The following is a 24,424-nucleotide window of genomic DNA, read 5'->3' as shown; positions in this document are numbered from 1 at the left end:
TGACTCTGTGTCTATGAAAAGTGCTTGGGTACATTTCACTTGCTAAATGTAGCTAAGTGTACAAAGAAACCAAAAGCATTTATTGGAACCATTTACTGAAATATCCAGTTCTTTTTACGACCACATTATTTAAAACAAAGGAAAATAATAATAATTTAGAAAACGGTCAAAATATTTTTGTGGATAAAATCTATTTCCTGACTGAAGTTGGTTTCCATTCCAATATATCAAAATGTGATCATTCTGTTCAATAAACAGACATGGTCATATTCAGACGTGAACACATTATTGAATATTTTTTATAATTACAAATGTGTACAAATTATGGATTGTTGCAAAGCAAATTAAGAAAAATAAGTAGAGCTGTGGTCAGGATAAGAGAATCACGTGTACAACTACAGTCACTGACCAGGCTCAAGTTAATTTAGACTTAAATAAATGTTTAAATCATTACAGGAAACCAGCCAGTAATGATAAACACAAAATTAAGAGCTTCTAAACGGATCAGTGATTTTCATTACTGTTTAACCCTTTCATGCATAGTGGCCACTGCAGTGGACAGCTATCTAAAAGCCATTTTCTTGTGCTTCTTGTGGATTTTTATGCCATAAATGCACACAGACCACTGAAGTGGACACTAATGCATCATAAAATATACTATCAACTACTGGCCATCAGCTGCAAATGCAAGAAATAATTTTTGTTAAATCCAATATGGCCGACAGACAGCAGTCCAAATATGTCAGTTTAATTGAGTTTAATTGAAGGTGTGATTGTGAATAATTAGTTCAATTGGATACTTTTAACAAGATAGAGCAGACTTTACTATTGGCTGCATGAACTGTGGTGTAAAATGTCATTGTGAAAATATTTTAGTACTATGAGGAAGGTCACCTATTGTCTGTATCTGTCACTTTCTTTGCTTTTACACAAATTCACAACCACCTCCGGTATATCAGCAGCATTTCGTTGTTCCATTTGGAACTGTCCTGCAACCCTGGGTAACAGTGAGTGGGTGAAATCAATAAAAAGATGGATGGAGGAAAAGGTCTGATCTCTAGCAGATGTACAGCCAGGTACCGAGTTCCTTTGTAAGTATAAAAAAAAAAAACCCACAAGGAATGCAATTCTTCTCTGACATTTTGATTGTTTTTGTTACCACTGAGAGTTAACCTCAGATCAGTCCATTAGCAGGGCCATCAGAGAGACATACTGTACACACACGCACACACACGCACACACGCACGCACACACACACACACACGCGCACACACACACGCACACACACGCACACGCGCACACACACACGCACACACACAGACATTTTGAAACCACCAGCCAACTTGATATTGTCGCAGGACCTGAAAATACCTGGAGAAAGTAATCAACACAGAATCTTCCCCAACTAAAATTCCTTTGAAAATGTTATTGCAGTGAGGTGACGGAACTATTTACCATAATGTGGACTATTTCATTCAGCATTTTGACAGCTACATATTGGACAGCTGTAAATAAAAGTCGTCCATGTCGAAGTCGTCTAAACATTAAACAAGTGTGTACACTGTAGGGAATGTAGATTTCGGTCTTACCTCTTAGATTTTCAAATGTCCAAATCCATCATGTACGTGAAGGATGTGGCTGTTCTCGATCAACCTTCATGTTTTCTGCAGAAGACCTGCTCTGTTTTGTAGTTCGAGAAAATGTTTGGTCTGAATTCATGTTAAAACTTCCCACTGATACTGAAAATAGCCAACTTTCAGTCATCTTCTTTCAGTAGCAACCTCAGTCCCAAGTGGTGATGTTATATTGTCACTTGTCACTTCAGCTGGATTTCTTCACTGATTGAAAAAAAAAAGAAATTGAGTTTCCAACCACTTGATCGCTGCATTGGGACCTTTAAGCTGAAACTCATCCAATTCCAGTTACCAGACTATTTTTTTTTGTGCATCTCTACCTTTAGGAAATTTGAAAGTCATTTTAGCTGGTTAGATATCATCACCACGATAAAATAAAGTGCAAGTAAATTTACTCGACGCGATTAGTTGCACCCGAAACAATCAACCAAAATAGACAAAATAGCAATAAAGCAGCAATATGTTTTTTGTTGCTTCTCTGTAAATATGCTTCCAGTTTGACAATAGACAATATGCTACTGTCGGCAGCGTCGCAAATGTCAGATGTACAAAACGAAACAATGCGTGAGCAACATCCTGCTGGTGGTATCAATGCTACTGAATTCTCTCTGCACTACAGGGTTCTGAATGTCTGCAGCGACAGGTGATCTAAAAATATCTTTCATTTAGAAGGGCCAATGTGTGCAAAATAATCCGCCGCGCGTCGCCCTGCCCAGCTCAATCTGACAATGATGCAACAATATCAACTTTTTAATAACGACATTTGGAAATAAGACTAACGGCAAACAAGATCACATTGATTTAGAAATGATCAAACAGGAGGGGTGGGGCTTGTTGTGTCCAGTAATTTGCTTCTCAGCAAACTCACAAAGTTTGATTATGTCGAGAAAATGAAAACAGAAGAAATTTGTTAGGGAAGAAATAGTTTCTTGCCCCACACAGTATTTATGCTTCTGTTGTCAAAAACAATTCACCGCATTTTGGTGGGCATAGTTACCATTAAATTCATAGCCAACATGAAGAAAAGAAAGTAAAAAAAAAACAACCAAACAAATTCAGTCATGAAAATTAAATCCACAGCCAGAGAGCGACATTAATCCATTCATCTTTAAGTTAAAACTCAAAAAGATTATTTGCTTGAAATGTAATGCGGTTTGGAAAAACAAATAAATCAATTTTGCTTTTTTTTTTTTTTTTGGCACAATAATCTTTTTGAACATCCTCCTAAAATTACATTTTCTCCAATCTGACCCTCGGTGGGTGTTTTAACCTCTGTCAAAAGAACAGTGAAACGGTTTGTGGAAAATGTACGGCCTCTCCACTGTGAAATAATAACAGTCATACATCACACAGCGGACAAATGGTTTCACTTTACAGGTGAGTAAACCTCCTTTCCTTCCTGAGTGATTCTAGACTCCCATGTCACATTTCTTCAAATCTCCCATCTTAGACACGGCTGGAATGTAAGGTTTATGTGAGGTCTTGATAACTGTTGTATGTTTTTTTTTTCTTGATTACATGCAATAAATAACAAAATTAGGTATAAGTAGTGGGAAATGTGTATACATAAATATACACTACAAACGTGTTTGCGTACTTTTGACACACTCAAAACAGGCTTATTTATGTGTATTTATTTCTTTTTTTCTTTGTGGTAAATTTTTATAAATCCTAACAGCATGAATATTGCTCCATTAAACAGCAGTACAAAATCATTACTGATAATGAAAGAATCATTCATGATTTATTTTGGTTTTCAAAAGTTTTTGGAATTTACTAAACATCATGTTGAAGTCCTGCTTGGTTTTATGTTGGTTGTTTGTTTGTTTGTTTGTTTGTTATGGTCTCTTTTAAATTTTGCTATTGATTTTGCAGTTCTTTTTAGATGTTTACCACAGCAGTGAATTAGTTTAAAGATGTGACTTGGCCAGCCCATTGTCAATTAAATAAAGCAATGGCTCAATCTGCCCACGTTATGGGCTCCCCACAACCTGCAGGGCTTTTTTTTTCATCGGTCCAAAATACACAACTGCTGCCTTGGAAAGTGCTGCGTCTGTCGCATGAACTACGAAGTCATATGTGCAAATGTGAGTAGAGCAGCGTTAAATAAAATCTGCTTTTATAGTTCGTATAGTCGAAAACTAGGCTACTTCACAGTATGTGCAGCGTTTGATTACCACTCAAATATGATATTTTCAGGATCCAACAGTGCAGCATGCCTACTTTAGTAAATGTCACAGACTTTCTAAATTTGCCCCTTGAGCACCTTTAGTAGCCAACAGTTTAGTCAGATTAGTCTGACTTCACATCTGTCATGGTTCTTATCTGCAAATATCTACGGGCACAAGAGGCACCTGACTGAGATAAAACCTAATGCCGTGGAGAACTGATGATGATTTTTCCAACAAAAGACGCCCAAAACTCTTTGGTTTGTGTTCTCTGGAAAATTACTGCAGGATTTCACCAAACAAAAGAAGAATAACTTTAGACTTCAAGCTTTGAGTTAGTTTGATTCTGTTCCCTAAAAGTGAAAAGTACTATACCTATTCCTGTTGAGAAATCAAGAAATGACATTTCTTTTATGTTTGATATATAAAGTACAACGCTTTCTTGTCATTTACAATCAACTTTTTGTGAAAAGTATGTCAAGCCTGGAATGCAGGAACTTCACTCCCTGACATAGAATTAGAACTTGTTTAGCATTGTTTAGCATTGGACTTACAGTTTCCAAATGTAATGTTTGCACATCCTTATGTATTGGAGCCACAGTGAAAACATGAGGCTTTGTTTGAGCCCCAATGTGCTGCTGATGCTTCTGTTAGCTCAGGCTGTGTTTGCTGCTGTTTCCTGTCGTTCAGTACCTCACCTAGCTTTAGAGGGCGCCCCAGTCGAGAGCGACACATGGGTTAAGCTAATGTCCTTTTAAGATAAAATACAAAATCAACACTTCAGGAATTGTACATTAGAGGAAAAAGCTGAAAAGAAATCACAGATATGACAGTTTTCATTTGAAAGCTGAATATAAATGCAAACACGATAGATGTCAGGTTCCAACTTTTGTTGCATAGCAGTTCAGAAATCAGCTCTGGAGACTTGTGGTCATCCGTTCATTGTTCTTTTCTAATTTCAACTATACATTTTTGATTCGACTGGGATCTTTTCTGCCAGGCCATTAAGATGATATGCCATATATTTCCTACATGAATTTTTTAAGGGCCTTTGCTGTGTAACAAGATGTATTATTATTGTTATTATTATATAGACTGTCTTACCACCAAGCAGAGAGTTGATTTTTAGAGTGGCCAAAAAAAGTTGCAAGATATGCTACAAACCCATGTTTTATTTCTTGTAAAATGTAATAACTCCATAGTTCTGGCATGAAAAGTCATACATCCAAAAAGGTCTGGCCTTAGGTTCTCTGTAACTAAACCTCAACTAAACCTGCTACAACGCTTTTTATTCTAGATAATGTATCGTAGCGCTACCTTCCTTTCATCTTCTACAGTCCATAACTTTGACCATCTGTAGCCTTGTTTTATTAACCTTTTAAAATCATTTGCCACATATCCTTTTATATTTGATATTTTTCTTCCTTTCACTTTTGTCTTAATGCTCAGTTTCATTCTGAATGACTTCAGATCCCAAGTGGGCTGTTAGCAGAGGCCAGGGCCCTAAAGTGAAAGTATATTTTCTGGTCACTCCAGTGCTCAGGCTGGAGCCAGTTGCCAAAGAAACAGCCACAAAGCTGTCGGGGTCCATCCTGCTGCGGCTTCCTGGTCTGATGTGTTCCAGAGTTAAGATAAGAGACACTCATCCACGTCAAAACAAGACATCTATTTCTCTGTGGTCTAGTTTTTATACCATCGTACCAATTCTAGTTTATTTTGCTGGTAGAGAAAGGCTTCCTGACTGTTTTGTGTCTGTGCAGGCTTATGAATAAAACTGTGATAAACTGTATGTTCCAACAATCACATGTGCCAGTTTTTGCTCTCCATTTGCAGCAGCAACCCTTGGTTTTTCCCATGGTCATTTCTTGGACAACTTTTCATAGATAGACACCTAAGACATGAATATTGTCTACACATCACAATTTTGCCTTTGTCCAAATTTGCTCAAGATCTTATATGGTTGTCTATTTTTTCTGCCTCTAAAACATAAAACTTTGAGAAAAACGTGTGCCCCCCTCATGTCACTCACTAACAGGTACAAGAGACAATCAGTGCCAATCTTTTCACTTGTCAGTAGTTAAAACACTGTACCTGATCTATGTGCAACAACCTCCATCCCAAAGTACTTTACAAGACAAACAAGCCAATTCAATCTGTTTCAGTTCAACTAAGTGTCCAGTGCACTGAAATTCAGTTGATTGTGTGATGCAATTGCAAAACACTAAATTATTTAAGAAGCTCAGTTGATTGTAAAACAGAATCTGGCACAGAATGAGCAGCAATCTACTACCCCTGAAAAAATTGTTTCCTACATTTTTTTTTTTGCAAAGCAAAGAAAGAAATTTAAAAAGTAAATAAGTAAAACAAGCTGCAAGCCAAGGAAATGACTGTGATTTATCCAAATTTTTTGACATGTCATTTCAAAAAGTAACTTCATTTTTTTTATTTGTTTTTCTACAAAGTAAATCAGTCTATTTTATTTATTTTTTGCCAAAGACTGTTGTACAAAAACTGATTTTGCTGTCATTTTAATAGTTTTTGATAATCTGACGTTTTTGGACTGAAGCTGTAGGAACTGTGAAACTGTGATTCACCGGCATCATTACGCCTCATTGTGTGAAACTACCTTTTCTAATGAAACTACTGTATTCCAGAAATGAACCTCTGACATTTCCAGCACTTGATTTGCCACCTGACAGCATAACCAGCATGCTACATGCTGCATTTCTATTTCCAGCAGGTTTTCACTCATCGTATTTCGGTCTTAAAGTCGAACATCACAGCCGAAGCAAGAAGATTCGTGATGCGTTTCATTGTCATGTCGACCGTTTCTGTGCGATGAGGCAATCTGTTCACTCCCACTTGCTTGCGTAAAAAAGGGTAAATCTGTGCATCACAGACGGCATGCGGTGACAGTTGGCAGGCTATTTGTAATAGTGTCAGGGGTGAAAGGCTGTCAGAACAATGAACACCTTAAAAAGGAATTGGCTATGATATCGATGTCAATTATGAGCTAATCTGAGGTGTGAGAGCGATGGAATACGATGGTTTGGAGCTGGCAACAAATTGAAGTATTGATGAAGAGTGTGTAAGTGGCGCACTTCGCATATAAAAGCACCGAGACTACAGCTTCACGTGAAAGCAAATCGATAGCAGAAATGTTTCCATTTAGAAATCACACATGGAGAAAGCGAAGGCATTTTTATTTGTATTCTCAGTTGCTTTTTCCATCATCGTGTGTTTTAAGTCGTTGCAATGAAAATGTGTGTGACTGTAATGGTGCGTAAGTCATGTGCATGTACTAACAGGTTTTTCTGTCAGACATGTTCTTGAATCTCACAGAAGTGGTAAAACTGTGTCTTCTTTAATCAAGCAAAGCAGACTTAAATGTAACTATATAAACAGAATAATGATAAATTGCCTTTGAGAAATCCTAGAGATTAAATTAGTGTCAGTGTGTCTTATTATTCTCAGAGAGCCAGCTGAGATTCCTGCAGCTTACATTGCCATCTTGTGGATTTAAACATTTTTGTTCTCCTTTAATTCACTCACATCATTGGCCTCTTCAATCTCATTGTGATTAAAAAAGGTTTTTTTTTGGAATCATACAAAACACACAGTTCGCTTAGCCCTGCAAATACAACAGTGAAGTTCATTGGCTTTCCTGCTTGTGTTATCCCATGTCTGCTTTTTATTGGTTTATTAAGCATTTTGTAACAACTTCCTCCTTGTAAGCTCTTACGGAGCGTCTAAATTTTGAAACTCAGTTACAAAAAGATAAATTAACAAATAAAAATTAAAAAATAACAAAAAATAGGTTTTTCTCAACTGAATCAGCAAAAAAACCAAACAAAAAAACTCCCCTCAACTTATCAAGCTGCAGCTGTATTTGCTGTTTTGCTTGCTTATGCTGTTAGGTTAGGTGACCATCGGGTCGTTACTATAGTTGCCATGCCGATATTTTCCTGAGGTATCAGAACTCCAAGTTCTGGATTGTAAAAACTCTTCTCTGTAAAATGGTGGAGAAATAACAATCCGTTTTTGATCTTCAGTTTTCCTACTCTACACATTTTCCCTATTGGGAATTTTGTGTCTGTGTCTTTTCAATAGTAAGTAGATTGTAGTGTAATTAATTAGAAGATCGATTCTTGATTACATGAATTACTGTTTCCCCATTGTCGCGCGTAAAGCTTAATTAAACATGATTAGTTTTGATTTTAAAAACCTAAAGGAAATAAATTAAATCTCTCTGTCATTAAATGTGTTTGAATTTGTTCATTGAGAAAGGATAGTTTCATTCTTTGGACAGGTTTTACATGGATTAAGAGAGTGATACTGAGAGAGCGATTGTGATATTTATCTGCATGCATTAATAAAGTTTGCGATAGCCTAACAATGCTTCGACACAGAGACGACACTTTGTATTTGAATTCTGCATCAAACATATTCTGGCTGCTTCTGTGGGATTCAGATTAGTATCAGCTGAGTAATCAGTAAACTACCTGGAGTCACAGTATAAAGAGAGAATGAATATCAAAATGTGTAGAGCACAACATACATAAAAAAAGTTAGAAATAGAGAACATATTAAAAAAATTCTAAAGGAAACAAATAAAATATTAATACAGATATCAATCAATAATCACTTACAGTATTAATTTCTCGCGGTCATGCTGATCAAAAATTATTGTCAAAAAACTAAAACACAACTACATTGAGAAGAAAATGCACATTTTCATTAAAATATATTCAACAATGGAAAAACATAAGATTAAGCGATAAGAAATAAAGTAGAAACAATATAAAGAGGACAAAAGTTTAAAGAAATTCTGACTTCAAATCTAAGATAAAGTATGGAGGTAATAATATATAAATATTTAGTAATTTGTGATTTTAGTCAAGTTGAGTTTCTTTTTTGTATGCTTTTTTCTTCATGTATCAGATAACACACTAAAAAGAAAAGAAAAAACAGCAGCAGCCAAACAAATGTATTATTTAACATAATTTCATTATCTTTGGGAATTGTATGGCTCTGTTAAATTACGTTATTTCTCCAGTCTTGGTGGAATATTTTGCCATTTTGTCGTAGTGACAATAAAAAAGAACAAAACAGAATTTGAAATACAAAAATTATGAAAAAAGTTAACATATTATCAGGTTTTGGACAAAATCATCAACAAAACATCAGGTTCACATTTGTCTTATTTTAAACTATGAAGTCAAAATAAGAACCAAATAAAAGACATTTAGAATTACTCACTGAACTACATGAAGAACATAAAAATTAATATGGCAATGAAAACTGAGTAAAAATAAATGCCCCATTTTAATTGCACTCTTTTTTGCCAAAGACTTCTTTCAAGCCATCCAAGGCCTCCTCTTTTGTGATCTTCATCCAAACCTCTGGAAACTTTGCAAGCTCTTGCTTGTATTCTGCAGCAAACTTCTCATTAAACCTCACCAACACGTACCTGTAGATTGAAGAACAGAATCCTTATTTCAGATTTGATAAGTGGTTAGAAACTGTACATTTGTTGAATATATACTGCTCAAAAAAATAAAGGGAACACTTAAACAACACAATATAACTCCAAGTAAATCAAACTTCTGTGAAATCAAACTGTCCACTTAGGAAGCAACACTGATTGACCCGATGAGGGTCCCCGTTGTCAGTCAGTGTTGCTTCCTAAGTGGACAGTTTGATTTCACAGAAGTTTGATTTACTTGGAGTTATATTGTGTTGTTTAAGTGTTCCCTTTATTTTTTGAGCAGTATACATTTAAAGAGTCATCTCAATGCTATTGTAAAGCTCATGAACAGTAAACACAGACAATACCTCCAATAATTGTTGGCCTTTTGGCTGTTGAGGTCATCAGAAACATCGCTCCACTTCGTATCTTGCAAAAGAAGATTTTTACACATCATGAATTCGCCGTATGAATCCTTGCTGGTTTCTGAGCTACTGAGACGAAATGGAGAACAGATGTCATGAGGCAGTGTGCCTTTGGGTCGATGAAGCAGGGAGCTGTGTATCTCATGGTCAAGCTCTTCTTCTTCACAAGGGGCCTTGCATAGAGGGCATCTTTTGTCACAGCCTCTCACTCTTTGGAGAAGGTGGTCCTGCGGCAGGACTGGAAGGTCACTCAGAACCTCGAGTACGTCCACATTTTGGCTAAACTCCTGACTGAGACCTAAGCGCATTGTGGCCAGTAACTCTATTAAACACTTAACAAAGCAATCCCAGTCCGTAGTGATGCTAAAGAGGGGACCATTTAGAGACTCCTTCTTGACTTTAATGTTTGCGTCTTTCTCTAAAATGAGACAGACTCTCTCCAGCAGTGGCTTTGTGTCGCTGAGCACTCCACTTGTGCCTTCTGTTGTTTGACTTACAGCTGCCGCGATCTTCCCTACAACTTCTCCAAGTCTTTGTTGCTTCAATTTACCGAGGCTGGTTGTGTCAGCCAAGTGAGCGACCACTGTGTCATGAATCTTTGTTAGTCTGTAGTCTTCATAGAACAACAAATATTGTACAAAGCTTTCAAAGCAATCCTCATCAATCAGCTCTTCCAGTATGCTTTGGTGGAAGGCATGTGGAGACTGATACTGCTTAGCTTTATCCTCAATGTCCTTTGCTATATGTATCCCCAATGGCTGATTGATGTACGCTAACACTAATGGTTTGATGACCATGGATATGAATGCTTGGGCCACCCTCTGGCACTGATCCCATTTCCTAAACTGGTAAATGAACTCTGCTGCGCACTTATTCTTGGCTTCAGATATATATGTCAGAAGTTCTTTGTCCTTGCCAAAGCGGTCACGTAATTTTTGGAAATCTTGACACGCTGCATTACACAGATATATTTTTAAATCGACTTCGAAAGCTGATCGAATTTCCAGTGATTTGTCTTTTAAACCATTTTCAATCATTTCCAACAGCTCGGTGATGTAGCTTTCACAGAAATCTGCCGCTAAGCTGCATTTATTTGCACTAAACTTGTTGTATTCCTCTATGATTTTGTTCGCTACCTTTTGAGCTTCTAATTTTTGCGGCTTGTTGTTGTCTTCAAGCATGTGTTTTAACCTGCTGCGATATCCAAAATGTTCATCGCACACTTGGAAACCGTAAGTCTGCTTTTGGCCTAGGACATCGAGTTTTTCCAGGTGCTTCTGGAGGCCACGACTGATTAGATTCTGCCTCAGCACCTCTGCCACACTTGAACTAATGTCATCACTTTCTGAAGGTCTGAAGTCAAAACTGGACAACATCTTCTTCCACACAGTCTCAAACTCCTCTTCCAGTTCATGATCTTGAAGAAGAATATTGGTGGACTTGCTTGTCTCCTCCAGTGCAACTAACTTGAACTCTTGCTCTCTTTCCAGTGATGCTTCAAATTTTTCAATCTGAGACAAAGAACAGTGTGACTCACTGATTGTCTCCAACTTTTGCATGACCTCCTCAGTTACTATTTCCTGGAGTTTGCTCATGTTGCTCAGAAGCACAGGCATGAATGTTTCAGAATTCATTTTGAGATTTTCTTCTGACATCACATAGCTTTCTGCTTTTGATTTGAGTTTGTGTACTTCTGACTTGACTTCCTCCTGCGCTTTTTTCTTCAACTCGCTTAAAAGGGTATCTTGAGCAGTACCATCCAAAGCCTTTGTGGCAATGATTTTTGCTGTTGCCCCCATCAACCAGCTCTCCATGCTTTCCACAAGACCATCTTCCCATTGGGAAAACTCTGTGCAGAACAAAGAAAACACTAAAGCCATGTTGACGTTCTGTAGACTAATAGAAAATGAATCACTTTTTACTGCGTCCCACACCTTAGACAACCGTCCAATGAAATCTGACTCTTCAGACTTGATTGAACATGTCTTCAGAGCTCTAAACAGGGTTTCCTTAAGCTTTAACACATCAGTTGTGTATTGTTTGTCAACTGTTTCAGAGAGAGACATATTGGGCCAAGGTCCTTTCACAAATGTGGTGCTGCTTGTATTTAACGCATGGTGATTGTTGACATTTCCTTTGTCTTCGGTCTGTAGCATCTTGCAAACATGCCTCAACTGGGAAGCTTGTAAAACAGCGTCTAAGCCCTCATCCTGAACCAGGAGACTGCAAATAGGAAATATGCCGCATTCTTTGGCGCGGAGGAGAGAACTGACCATGACCTTAAATGTTGTCTCAAATTCTTTGCCAGCATGAGAAGAAATGTTCTGGAGTAAAACATCACTTAATCCTATCGCGACCGTGGCCATCATATTGTCGTGAATTAGCGAATCCGTTTCAATTCCTCCTGAAGCTAAGCCAAGGCCTTCCACATCAATTAACAACAGAAGATCACAATCTAAGTCTTTTCTGCGATCATCAGGGAGACTTAGAAAGGCCATATATATCCCTCTGTTTGTTCTTTTCCATCCCTCTTGGAGTTTGACACCAAACAGGCCAGACAGAACCACGGCATTTCTAGCGTGATGATTGCCGAGGATTGTCAGCACTCTGGTCCTCAACTTCTCTTGACGTAAGGAGCGGTTGAGCTCTGCAAAGATGGAGCCCAGCCAGCATATGGGCATGTTTGATGCATCTCCGTCCATTAGTTCCAGTGGAACCCCATGGAGGAGAAGATCTGCTGCAAGTCTGGGCAAACGCAGCAAGTTCTGACTTCCACTCATATGTGTGAGCTCAAAAATCAGCCCCATCTCACGGAAAAAGTGTTCAACGCCTAAACTGTATGTTTTTGACTCAAGAGGCTGTGAATGCAAGGCTTTTGCATCTTCACATGGATCTTCAAGGTACAATTGTTCCTCGTTAGAACGTGATAAGTCTGGTGTGGACTCCAAATGTTCAGTGGTGTTTTCTGTATTATGCAAATGTTGCTCCTCCTCTTGTGTTGTTTTGCAGCGCTGAACAACGTCTGATCCTTCGTTGTTCGCTGGCTGTTCTTCTGTTTCCTCTTCAGAATCTGTACAGAAACTGTCACTGTCTACGCTGTTATCGGCTTCACGTTCATCGTTTTCCAGTTGTTCTGTTTTTTCTGTCTGTGACTCTGGGAAACTGTTCAGTTTTTCGCTTTGTTGTAGCTGAAGCCTCAATTTGAGCCAAGTAAGGAAATAAGTCCTCTGAATTTTATCCTTTGAAAGAAGAGCATCTATAAAAATCTTCATAGCTGGGGTCATTTTGTACCTTTTTAATTCTGCCAAGATGTCATTCTTTTCTTCTTGAAGTTGTGGTTCTGTTTCTTTTTCTGATTTTTTATGTTTGCTTTCCTCCTTATCTACCTCTGACAGTTTGTGCCACAAATGCCCCTGCAAAGTGAGTTGTTTCTGCTGAAATTCAACTGATCCCTCATCTAAACCCTTCAATGCTTCCTCCACTGTGGCCATTGCTTTTTTGCAGACCGGGCCTTCATCCACATTTAGGCCAATATCCAATGCTAATTTTGCTGCTGCCTCAAGTGTAACGGGCTTCAGACTGTCTGGTACCCAACTTTTAAGGATTTCACAAAGGTTGTTTGACACTTCCTCCTCGCTCAAAGTGCTCCCTGGAAGCACAGGCTCTTTGGGAAGCCATAAACATTCCTGAAGGCTCTGTCCACCATATCCCATAGTTGTGTTCCAGTCTCCTTCTGTGCCGTAGACGTCGATTAGGATGAGCTTACTTGCGATGGCTTTGCAAGATTCGAGGAGTTGTTTCTCTTTCTCCTTAAAGTCGCCACAGAAAATTATCACAGCCGATGATGTTTGACATAAAAGTTTGAGACAACTCTCGTGGTTGCTGGCGTCACCTCGTAAATTAGAGATGACAAAAGGGGCTTGGTAAATATCTCTGTTGATATCTCCAGTGGGTAGATACCATCCAATCTCCACAAGGCCATTAGAGAGTCTTCGGGGAACTTGCCCTCCATCCATGCCCTTATGTATGAACGTGTTTTTGCTTGATTTAGGTCCATTCAGAACATAGTTGAGCACTTGTGACTTGGAGACACTGCAACGGCCAAGTTTTATACATGAAATAATTGGCAGGGGTGTACTTGCCAAATTGCCTTTTTGTACTCTGCCATTAGCAACCAGAGAGTGAGATCTCCATTGGCCCAAAACACCTCTTGACGGCCAGAGAAGGAACTGACTGGGTTTTTCTGGATCAGCGTTTGGTAGGACCAAAGGCACAGCAAACTTGCACTGCACCATGCGCACAGATATTTCCTGCTGCAGAAATGTGTCGGCAGATATAAAGACAGATGTGATCAGATCAAGGGGGTTGATAGCCCTTGTGGTGTTTTCTTCAGAACTGCTGAGTTTTTCCTCCGGTAGTTTGCCATCCTCATTGAAAGGGTCAAGCTGAGTCTGGCAACAAGTGCTCCGGGTATCTTCACTGAGGAGCCAGAGGCGTCTGAGGAAAGAATTTGGAAGATCTCTGAGTTCTACAGGCTGTTTGTCCTCCAGAGTCCATGTGTTGATATCTAACACTGATGCAGAATCAAGTTGTCTAGTGCTGTAGGCCTCGAGGCCAAGATTATGTAGAATCTCTGCCTGGGCATTGTCCTTCAGAGGTCCTAATGATAAAACAACAACAACAAATTGTTCAAGGATGTAACAACTGTATTTTAAATTGCACTTGTAATTTTGTAGATTATATTTTTAATAATGAATAGAAAAATGTTGAATAACATAACTCTAAGTGGTCACTCCAGTGGTCAGCTATCTAAAATACATTTTCGTGTGCTTCTTGTGGATTTTTATGTTATAAATGCACACAGACCACTGAAATGAACACTAATGCATCATGAAATACACCATCATCTATTGGCCATCAGCTGCAAATGCAAGAAATTACTTTTGTTAAATCCAATATGGCCGACAGACAGAAAACCATGCCGACCAACCCGGTCCCTCCTTCTATTGTAGACGACTCTTACAGGTACAAAAAAAATATTGTGACATCAGATAACCGCTAAAGACCAATACTGCTGATGTATTTTTCAAATAATTTTGTATGTGGAGAAAATTACAATTAATCACCTAAAAAAATAATAATAATCTTTTTTTTCCCTACCTTTTTTTTAATGCCTTAAGAAAATAAAAATAAAAAATTTGAAAAAAATATCCTGACACAAAGGATCATAATTCATGCATGCATTTGGTTTGAAGAACTCTACTGATTTAAATTGGGCATATTTTGATTTCCAACATAGCAATAGACTGAATTCATGTTGCTATTTTATATAAATAGCATATGTGGCAAAAAACAATATCATGTTCCAATCCTAAATATGCACACATTGTGACGTTTACAATCACAACTGAGTAGTTTACTGCACTCTTAATCTCTGTTTTCACCCTGCCTAGGGTTTTATGTCATCTCTTATTTCTGCCATAAGATGTTGTGATGGATCATATTAAACACCTTTATTAGTGTATCTGCGGTTTAAAGGAATTTTAATTCAGAAAATGAAAGCGGTTCAGATGCTACTTTCAAACTTTGATGCTCTGTTTAACTTAGACTTACACTACTGAACACAATTCTTTCATGCGCCTGTCACTCAAGGTTAATGAAATTAAGTGGATCGCTGGATTTTAGAGAACATAAGTCAATATGTGACAATTTCAAAACCGATCGATCGATGGGTGACTGAACTCTTCATTTGCAGAATTCTCGGAACGAGGGTTTTCCGAGAACTGGACATCTCTAGTGAGACATCAAACTTAGAAAGCTGTTGTGACAGAAATTGCCCCATCGTCTCTGCAACAGTACTTCTACATTCAACACAACAGAATGAAAAATCAGTTCTCTAAAACTGTTCCTTGTTGCCATTATTGAACCAACGTTCATTGATGGGAAAATACGTTGAAACAATCAATAATAATGTGATCCTATCCAAGCATACTCCTCCTTGTCTGTAAGAACTCGCTGTTTTCAGGCGCAGGGGGAAACTGGAGGAAACGGTCAGCCTCTAGTAAGTACTTGTCTTCTGTTCCTAATGGGCTGAACAGTATTCCCAAGATAAAATCTGACACAGCATCCCTGACGTTCTTGTGGTAAAGGCAATTAAAATAACCGACCACACTGTTTACTCTGGAGGCTGAGATTTGAAGAAAGCAGAGACACAGTTGTAGGATTAATAATCCATTTTCCCTGCAGCTTGTGTCAGCCATACAAAGCTTCCTACTTGCCAGTTTTTTAGATTGAAAAAGACACATTCCTAGATTTTAAACTCGTGTCCCTTATGAAGTATGAACAGACATGATCATACAGAGACATAACACATAAATATTTCGGGAGGGCGACACATTCAGACATTTGAATTCTGTTTAAACAAGTGTCCCAAATGTTAGCTAAATGTTAAAAAGACTAGAATAACACAGATATTTGAAGTTAAACATGAACTATATTGGTCTGTTCAGGTGAATGAATGAATTTCTCATGTTGTTAAAAAAAACAGTCATAAAATTGGGATTTTAACAACTATTCAAGAGATACTTTAGTGCACAATTTCTTGTCTTTTGGTATTTCTCACTTTAACTCGGCACTATATTGAGTGGAGTGGAGTTATGGCTCTGACTTGTATTTCCTGATGGCTTATCTTAAGCTACCTTGGGACACTGTTAGCTTCGGTCATGCAAAGTGTACATGCTAACTGTTGTTAGTGTGGCAAAAGTGATCCAACATTTATCCGTTTATCTGGCGTAAATAATGCATTAATCATTTTAAAACTTGATTAATGAAACTGTAAAAATGCTGGTTCAATTCATAGAGACTGCAACCCAGAAATGTTTGTGCTGCTAATTTTGTCATGCAATGTCACGATCCATGAGGTTCAGGAATTACGGACTTAACAGGAAGATTTATGGTTTGAATTTTAGACCCATCTAATAAGTGACCTTTTTTTTATTTAGTGAGTCAATGTTGCGAAATGTAACAACGCCAAGTGCATTGCTCTGGCATGAAATGGAGATGGAGTTCAGACGCCATTGCTGTGGGTTGTCTTTTAAGTTAATGAGTGTCTTTGGCTTTGCACACTTATAACTTTTAACCACATAACTGTTGCTAAAAATATTTTAGGCAACGATTAAAATCAATTTTGATTATAAACTTTCCCATAACATTACAGCTGGTTGTCTATTTCACAACAAGACTTAAAATCACTAAACAAACCACAATAAGGTCGATTCATGATCACAATTTGACGGCTAGCTGAAACGTATGAATATTTGGGGCATGCAGTTTGCTCATAGTATTATACCACCTGATTTTCTTAACTACAACATACAGGACAAACGAATGTTCAATAAACATACTTTTCTTTTTGCTGCTCGGTTTTTTGGTAAGTTTGAACGACATTGTGAATGCCTCTGGGTAGCTTCACTCTCCGTCTTCAATTAGGTTTTCCTCCCTCGTCTGGCACAAACGGTAGAGTCTGGGAAACTGGCTAGGAACCTGTGAAAAAAATCTAAATGTCAGTGGAATAAATACAACATCAAACCACAAGATTGTAAAAAGCTTTGTTTGATTTAGTAATACCACAAATATGCAAATGCGACTCGGCTCAACGTGCTGTCTCAAGGGAATGCTCATTTGACATGGAGAACCTGTTTTAGTGGACCTTTATCTTCCAGATCTGACTCTAACGGCACGTCTTTCTTCATATTTTGCTTCACTCCAATCCAATCTCAACTGTTTCAAAAGAAGCATGACATGCTGATGCGAAGATGTTTTTGTAGCCAGACCTAAAGATTATGAGATGAACAATAAAACCGGTTGCTCTGCAAAGAGTTAATGAGGGCTGTTGCTCTATAGGTTTTGTTTGGCTGCTGAAATAGCACACATCTAATTAGTCACTCCTATATTATTGCACTTAGAGTACATATTTGATTTATTTATATGATTTTTAATTTTTTAATTTTGATTATTATATCTTACGGATAAGGAAAACCGTAAATTCAGTGTGGCGAAAATTTAGGCCATTGCATTTAATTGACAAAAAAAAATAAATTAAAAAATAAAAAATATATATATATATATATTTTTTTTTTTTTCAAACAGAATTGTCAAGCTTCTGCGGTCTATGTTTACTCCTACAAGCTTTATTCCTGGCTATTGCTATTGCATAGAAACAACCAGTCTGCAGCATTGTTGAGGCGTAATGGAAATTGCTTTGATACTGGCTTCAAGGTAATGCGCATCCTTCTGTCTGCCGTTTCTCATCTACCTCTTGACAAAAACTGATCGATTCTCTTTAGGTTCAGGTCAGATCAGGTTACCGGTCAATCAAGCCGAGTAACACCAGGGTCGTTGAACCGGCTTTTTGCTGCCTTTGGCTGTGTTGGCAAATGCCAAGTGCTGAAAATGAAATCAGCATCTCAGCCAAGCTCGTCAGCTGAAAGAAGCATGAAGTGCTCAGAAATCTTCTGGAGGATTGATGCGTCGACTGCTGACTTCAGAAAACACGGCTGATCAACACCAGCAGACGACACGGCACCCGAAATCATAACTGCATGACAGCATGACATTTTATGCAAAGGAGATTCTTTACCTCTTTGTGCTTCTTCCACTCTGTGAGACCTTGATGTCCAAATAAAATTCAAACCTTAACCTTAGCTGAAAAGAGGGTTTTGGATCACTGAGCAACTCGCTTGTTGTCCATGTGTAGGATGCACTAACTCCACTTTCAGTCCACTCCTTGTAAAGTTCTAAAAAATTCTTGATTTTGCTTGACAATCCTCTCTAGGTTGCACTTATACCGATTTTTTTTACTGACAAACTTTTTCCTATAACAATTGTTTCTTTCTCTTAACTTTCTCTGAATATGAATTTATATGACGCACCACTTTTTGAAATAAATGACTAAAAATATTCAACTTTAACAAAGTATTCTGCTCTTTTGAGATGTATTTATGTATGCATATTGTTTTGTATTGCATTCTTAATCGTTCATACATTTCTAGCAGGTTTTGTTTTAGATCAGAGAATTCTTACCCCCTTTTTTTCCCTGTGCATCTGCTTCATGGAAAGAGAGTCCAGACATCTGGTTGTCCCGTCACAAGTTAATTTATACCCATCGGTTCAGCGATAAAACACCTGCCAGCACCTCCTCTCTAACCATACTGGAGCAAAATGATCATTATTCACACCCACACATACTGACAGAACACATCCAGGACTTCTAAGGAAATGGCATGCCTTGCTTTTTCAAAAAATTCCTTACATCTCAGACTTGACACTTGATCTTGATAGTAGCACAGGATTGCAGTCTTTCACAGCGCTGCTGAAATGTATTCGGTTGCCAGAAGGATTATCATTTCCCTTCAGGGGTCAGTGACAAGGCCGCAGTCAGTGACGCACTGAAGCCTCGGACATGTGTCATCTCTCAGAGCAAGGTCTCTTATTACAGAAGAGGAAGAGTTAGTACGGCGATGCTTGATTTTATTCACATATAACCTTTTTTTGGTAACTCTACCGATCTGTCCTCTGATGTGAGCTGTCATAGGAGAAACCTGTTGGCTACCGTGCTTTAGAGTTGTATTTTGGACGGACGATTTTTTACAGCGTTCAAAGGACTCGGCAGAAGTTTAAGTTTGATGAGAGAGAATGCCAAAGACTGAGATTTGAGTCCGGACCAAAGTGGCACTTTGGTTGCGAAAACAAAGTCTCACATTTGAAACTCGACTCAGGCTCAGTCTCTCATGAATAATCTTTATCTCAGGTAGCGGGGGGTGAAAATAATCCAACAGATGAAGGCTATTTGAGCGAATGAGGACACAGTGACATTACACATCTCTTCTATGGTTTCAACAAAAGGTGCGAAATGAGTTAGACATCCAAGCTCATCTGTTTTTATTTAATGTTACAGCAAAACAGGAATCGAGACGCAGACCGCACCTGAGTTGTGCACATTATCCAGTCAGAAATTACATTTGTTTTCACAATCCGGCTGTCAATTGTTCACGACAGCTTGTTTATGTTTACTGAAGCTATGTAATAACGGCCACATTAGATGGGCAGATGAAGCCGCGTGAAGCTTTTTCTTTCTAAACATGCCAAAAGAGATTCAAAGCTGTGAGGTCTAACTAAGAACAGTGGCCCCTTGTGGCCAACCGTATCCACTGCAGCCTCTCAAGAGCAAAGCTGAAGTACTGGCTCTGTTTGAATCCAACGTGAACAATAAAACTGCAGCGTTGAACATCGTCAGTCATGTGACAGGGATGTTAAAAGCTTAAACACTTTGCTTCAAATGACTCCGACTCGGGAGGAGAAAGACAAACTCCACAGCCTCAGTATGTGTCCATTTAAAACATCATTCCACCCAGATGTCTTTACCTCTGCCGGTTACTTTGGGTTATTTCAGAACATAATGAACTTAACTTGTTTATGTGCTCACTGCTTGCTTGTCGTTATTGCAAGTTTTTAAAAATAGAAGCACTTCCTGTTTCATACACTGAATTTGGCATTAACAGGTATCAACCTATAGTTGACTTTAAACCCCAGCTTTTAATTTTTTTGTTTGTTTGTTTTTTTCTTTACATGAACTGCATGTGTTAAAAAGATAAAGATGATCATAAGTTAGAATTAAGGAGAGAAATTTGGATTCCTGGTATACATCAGGTTTGGTTTAGCCAAATAAATGGCCTGCTATCATTTTAAATACAAATGTTTCAGAACATTGTGCAAGATTAACTGAATAAACAGGAACTTAGGATCTGCCCCACTCATTTACACTTATGGAAATGAGTGTAAAGGTCAAGATTAAATGGAGAATAACTTTCCTGCTCGTTCAGAAGGTCCCATTTAGGAAGGTTACAATTTTGCGTCACTCTTTCCATAGGACGTCTCCACTTGTACATTGCGTTATCAGTGGTTAAAGCTTTATAACTAAAGGCGACACACATAAAAAAAATTGTACAATAGTTACATTCGTAAATGCCACATAAAAATGTATGCGACACAAATACTGGAGAGCTGTACGTCCACCTGAGGGATAAGTGCTCTGCAGAGGAAAAGATTACCGCTTCTCTATTTCTGTCCTGCAAAGCTCTTTAGCAGTCTTACCCTCATGTGTCTGGAGCTGCGAGCGCGAGGCGTGTGTGCTTCACGAACCTGAGAGACTTCTGCTAACGGACATAATCAACACCGTCTTCATGTTGCCTTTCCCAGAGAAGCCCTCTGCTGAATTGCATGCCTGATTGGCTCAGACTTGTTTCTGCATGGACTTTTAGCTTTCTCTTAGCCAAAGTGAGGACTGCAGCAGAAAGCCGAGGCCTTTAAGGAATAGGAAAGACTCAAACAACAGTGGTCAAGATGTTGATCACAATGCTAACGGCCATGTATGTGATGGTGAAAGTTGTAGAATCGGTAAGCTGATGTTTATTAACATATGACTCACTAACAGACTGCTAAAGATCTGTGTTGAGAATTGTAGTTGCAGCAGTTAGACGCATAAATAATACGTATGTTCTCTTCTCCAACTAGTTTCTTTATGGAACTGAATGTTAATGCGACTTGCTGAAGGGAACTACTGCTGCAGCCATTCATTTATATTTCTTGCAGTGAGTTGCATCAGTTTGAATCTGACTTATTCAATGAACATCAAAATCTGTGTGATTTGTCAGAAATATTCCAACAGAAATTGTCTTCTAAGCAACGGAGATTCACTTTCAAACTTCAGAGTGTTATGAAAGGAGGAAGAAAACAATCAAATGTAGCTCTTAACCCAAGGCTTACCCCCTTCCCCCTTTTTTTTTTTTTTTTTTTCTTTTAGATTGGGGTCCGATTTGCACAGAAAGACGAACCTTTGCCTTACATGGTATCTCAGCCTTTGCCCTGGCAGGTTCACTCTGTGTCTCACAGCCGGAGGAGCAGCAAAGCAGAAGAGGTTAGTCTTACCAAGCTCTCCGCTTCATTATTGCTGATGCTCTCTTACTAAAGGTAAAGTTACCAAATGTATTTCTATGCATGCATGTATCCGTCTTCTGGGGCTCCTTCAAACTGTCTTGTCCGCTATTTTGACTGCATCGGCCGCCCCTCTTTTCACTTGGCTGGGTTTTCATTTTCATGAATTCCTCAGTCCAGTGCTGTTACTTTAAGATAAACCACGTTGAATGTTCACCAGCCAGCCGGAGCTCGACGTCAGATAACGGCAGCTCCTCATAAAATCACAAAAATTGGACTTCAGTGGGATTTGGACCAGATATGTTCCCCAGTACAAATGTGTAATTAAATTATGGAGTAGAATTTATTTACTTTTTGACATTGTAGTCTACCACATTTTATTTATTTATTTTTTTAAGTCCGGTTATATTTGACTTTAGAAGAAGTTACTTTCAAGACTGATGAATCATTACCTATAAGTCCATGGATGTTTACATAATCTGGACACCTGCAAAGTCTCAGTTTGCTATCATGCTTTAGATTTTAAAAAGATTCTTGGGGAAAAGAAAAAACATTTTTTGTCAACGTCAAGCTTCTAAATATCTGATGGCAAATGACTGACAATCTGAATGATTCCTAGCATCTCTTTGGTGGAGTTTTAGGGGCCTGATTTGAAAAGGTACCTTCTGTGATTGCCTTACGGCGCAAGAAAAAATAATTATGGACTAAATCTGTCCGCAGCTTCAGTTCATTTGTACCTGGGTGAGAGCAGAGTGCACACCTTTTTGTTAGTGTCACAAAACCGGTGTTCGAGCTGAATGCAGGCACCCAGCCAAATTTGCAGGTAAGCATGCTAAGACGGGACAGTTCTCCGGTTCTGGCTCCACTTGAGCTGTAATCCCAATCAAGAGGATTTGTGTTTGAGGTCATTATTCAAGCTCTGGATGAAAAAAAAAAAGGGCACACGGGTGAAGTCACACATGCAGCGACCTGATGCCCAAAAAGAGCAGATTCATGTTTTGTACAGCGTCATTCTACTAAAGCTAGCACGATAAGCTATCCATGTGCTCGATCGCTTCCGCTTTGTTCACAAGGAATGTGAACAATGTGTACGGCCAGTTCCAGATAACTTTGTGTGTTTTTATCTGTTGATCAGACGGGGGCTTTAGTTTGAACAAGCTTTCTAACAGCGATTTTTAAAAAATGTTTTTTGCAGTTTGGTGGCTACAGGAGGAACAGCATGGGTGTATACAGAAAGAGTAAGTCTCAGGACACTGACTGTTTACGGTGATTGCTTGACCTTGAAAAGGGATTTTTGAATAAGTCCAACTTTTTTTTAATGCTAAAACAATAATAAAAAAAATTCTCATGACACAGTTAATCACAGAATCACTCCAAAAAAAAATATTTTTTTTGATTTGATCATTGTAATTTCCTTTCAACTCTCTTGCTTCCTCTCACTCTCAGGCTCCTGTACCAGCAACGGCACATGTGGCACACCATCAGTTCCTCCTCTTAGTCCTGTTGAAGTTGAAAAAGCAGCATCTACCATCCAGAACCACTTCAGGAAGTTCCAGCAGAAAAAACACAAGAACGACAAATAGACGAACGGTGAGGGTTGGCGTGTTGCAGGCGCAGTTACTTTCAAAGGCAACAGGAAGAAGGCGTAAACATAACAGCCTACAAGCAAATTTTACATATATGCTGAAATTAGTTCTGGAAAATATATCACAGGAAACCAAGCAGTAACATATAGCAGTAGTCTTTATGACAAATTTTGTAGCATCATTAAGAATTCAAGATGACAATTAATGTGAATTTGTGTGTCTGAATGAATGAATGGTTTTCATGTGCGTTGCTGCCAGGGGGATTGTTAAAATGTTAAAATGTGTGTATTTTTTTTTAGCATCCTGTCATTTGTATAACTTATTTTAACAATGTGGCAAAAACTGTGAATATATTTTCCTTTCAAAGAATCTTTGTTGAATTTTAAATTCAGGATATAAATAAAATCGTCTTTAAGACTTTGTTGGACGTTTCTCTCTGACGTTTTCCTTGTTTTCTCTCCTTTAAAACTTTTTTTTATTTAGGAATGTGAAGAAAAACGGCTTAAAATGGTTTGGATTTTAAAGATAATCACATTAACTCCAGCTCCTGTTGAAATGTGTTTTTTAATTTTGTCTGGACGAGTATGTGCTCTTTACAAACTTGCCATTTCCGACTCTTACCGTACTTACTTTACCGGAAAAAATTGAAAAAATATTCAAGGTGTGCGTAGCGTGCGTTACACTCCCTGTTATTTTACCATTGCTACTAGATAGACCTGAAAAAATAAACATCATCACAGTTTATAAAAAGATAGCTTTATTGCACAAGGTTTTAAGTACTCTTTTTTTGTTGTTTTTCCCCCCTCCCCCGCTTTTGTTTTGATAGAAAAGAGAATGTAGGGTTAAACACAAGCAATTGCAAACTGAAGCAATGTTTCCCAATAAAAGTTTGAAGAACTGCTGGATTCTTAAAATTCTTTTTTTTTCTTTTTTATTAATGTCTGTTCAATTCACCTCTTTCCCCCCTTTTCTCTTTTATAACCAGGAAAATTTCAGAACATGCAACGCTGCTGCCCCTCCCCCAAAAAGCTCATTGACAAAAAAAAAAAGACCTCTAGATAAAAAAACAAACAAAAAAAAAAACCTGTGATGAAGTAAAAACAGAAACGGTTACAAAAATAAAAATTAAAACTATGCAACAAAATGCCCAATA

General features: G+C 38.2%; 1 protein-coding gene across 1 annotated transcript; it reads right to left on the bottom strand.

Annotated features, from left to right (window-relative positions):
• Positions 1-8,594: 8,594 nt before the first annotated feature.
• On the bottom strand, positions 8,595-19,076 carry gvin1l2 (GTPase, very large interferon inducible 1-like 2). The gene is made up of 4 exons (XM_008425716.2): positions 18,776-19,076; positions 17,098-17,236; positions 9,638-14,354; positions 8,595-9,272 (listed from the first exon to the last, which is right to left on the bottom strand). Exons 2-4 carry the CDS (start codon positions 17,138-17,140, stop codon positions 9,128-9,130), a joined length of 4,905 nt encoding a protein of 1,634 aa, XP_008423938.1. The 5' UTR covers positions 17,141-17,236; positions 18,776-19,076; the 3' UTR covers positions 8,595-9,127.
• Positions 19,077-24,424: the final 5,348 nt, after the last annotated feature.

This window comes from Poecilia reticulata, linkage group LG13 (assembly GCF_000633615.1).
Source record: "Poecilia reticulata strain Guanapo linkage group LG13, Guppy_female_1.0+MT, whole genome shotgun sequence".
Classification (NCBI taxonomy): Eukaryota; Metazoa; Chordata; class Actinopteri; order Cyprinodontiformes; family Poeciliidae; genus Poecilia; species Poecilia reticulata.
Note: the sequence above shows the minus strand (reverse complement) of the source record. Positions and strands in the feature narration are given on the sequence as shown.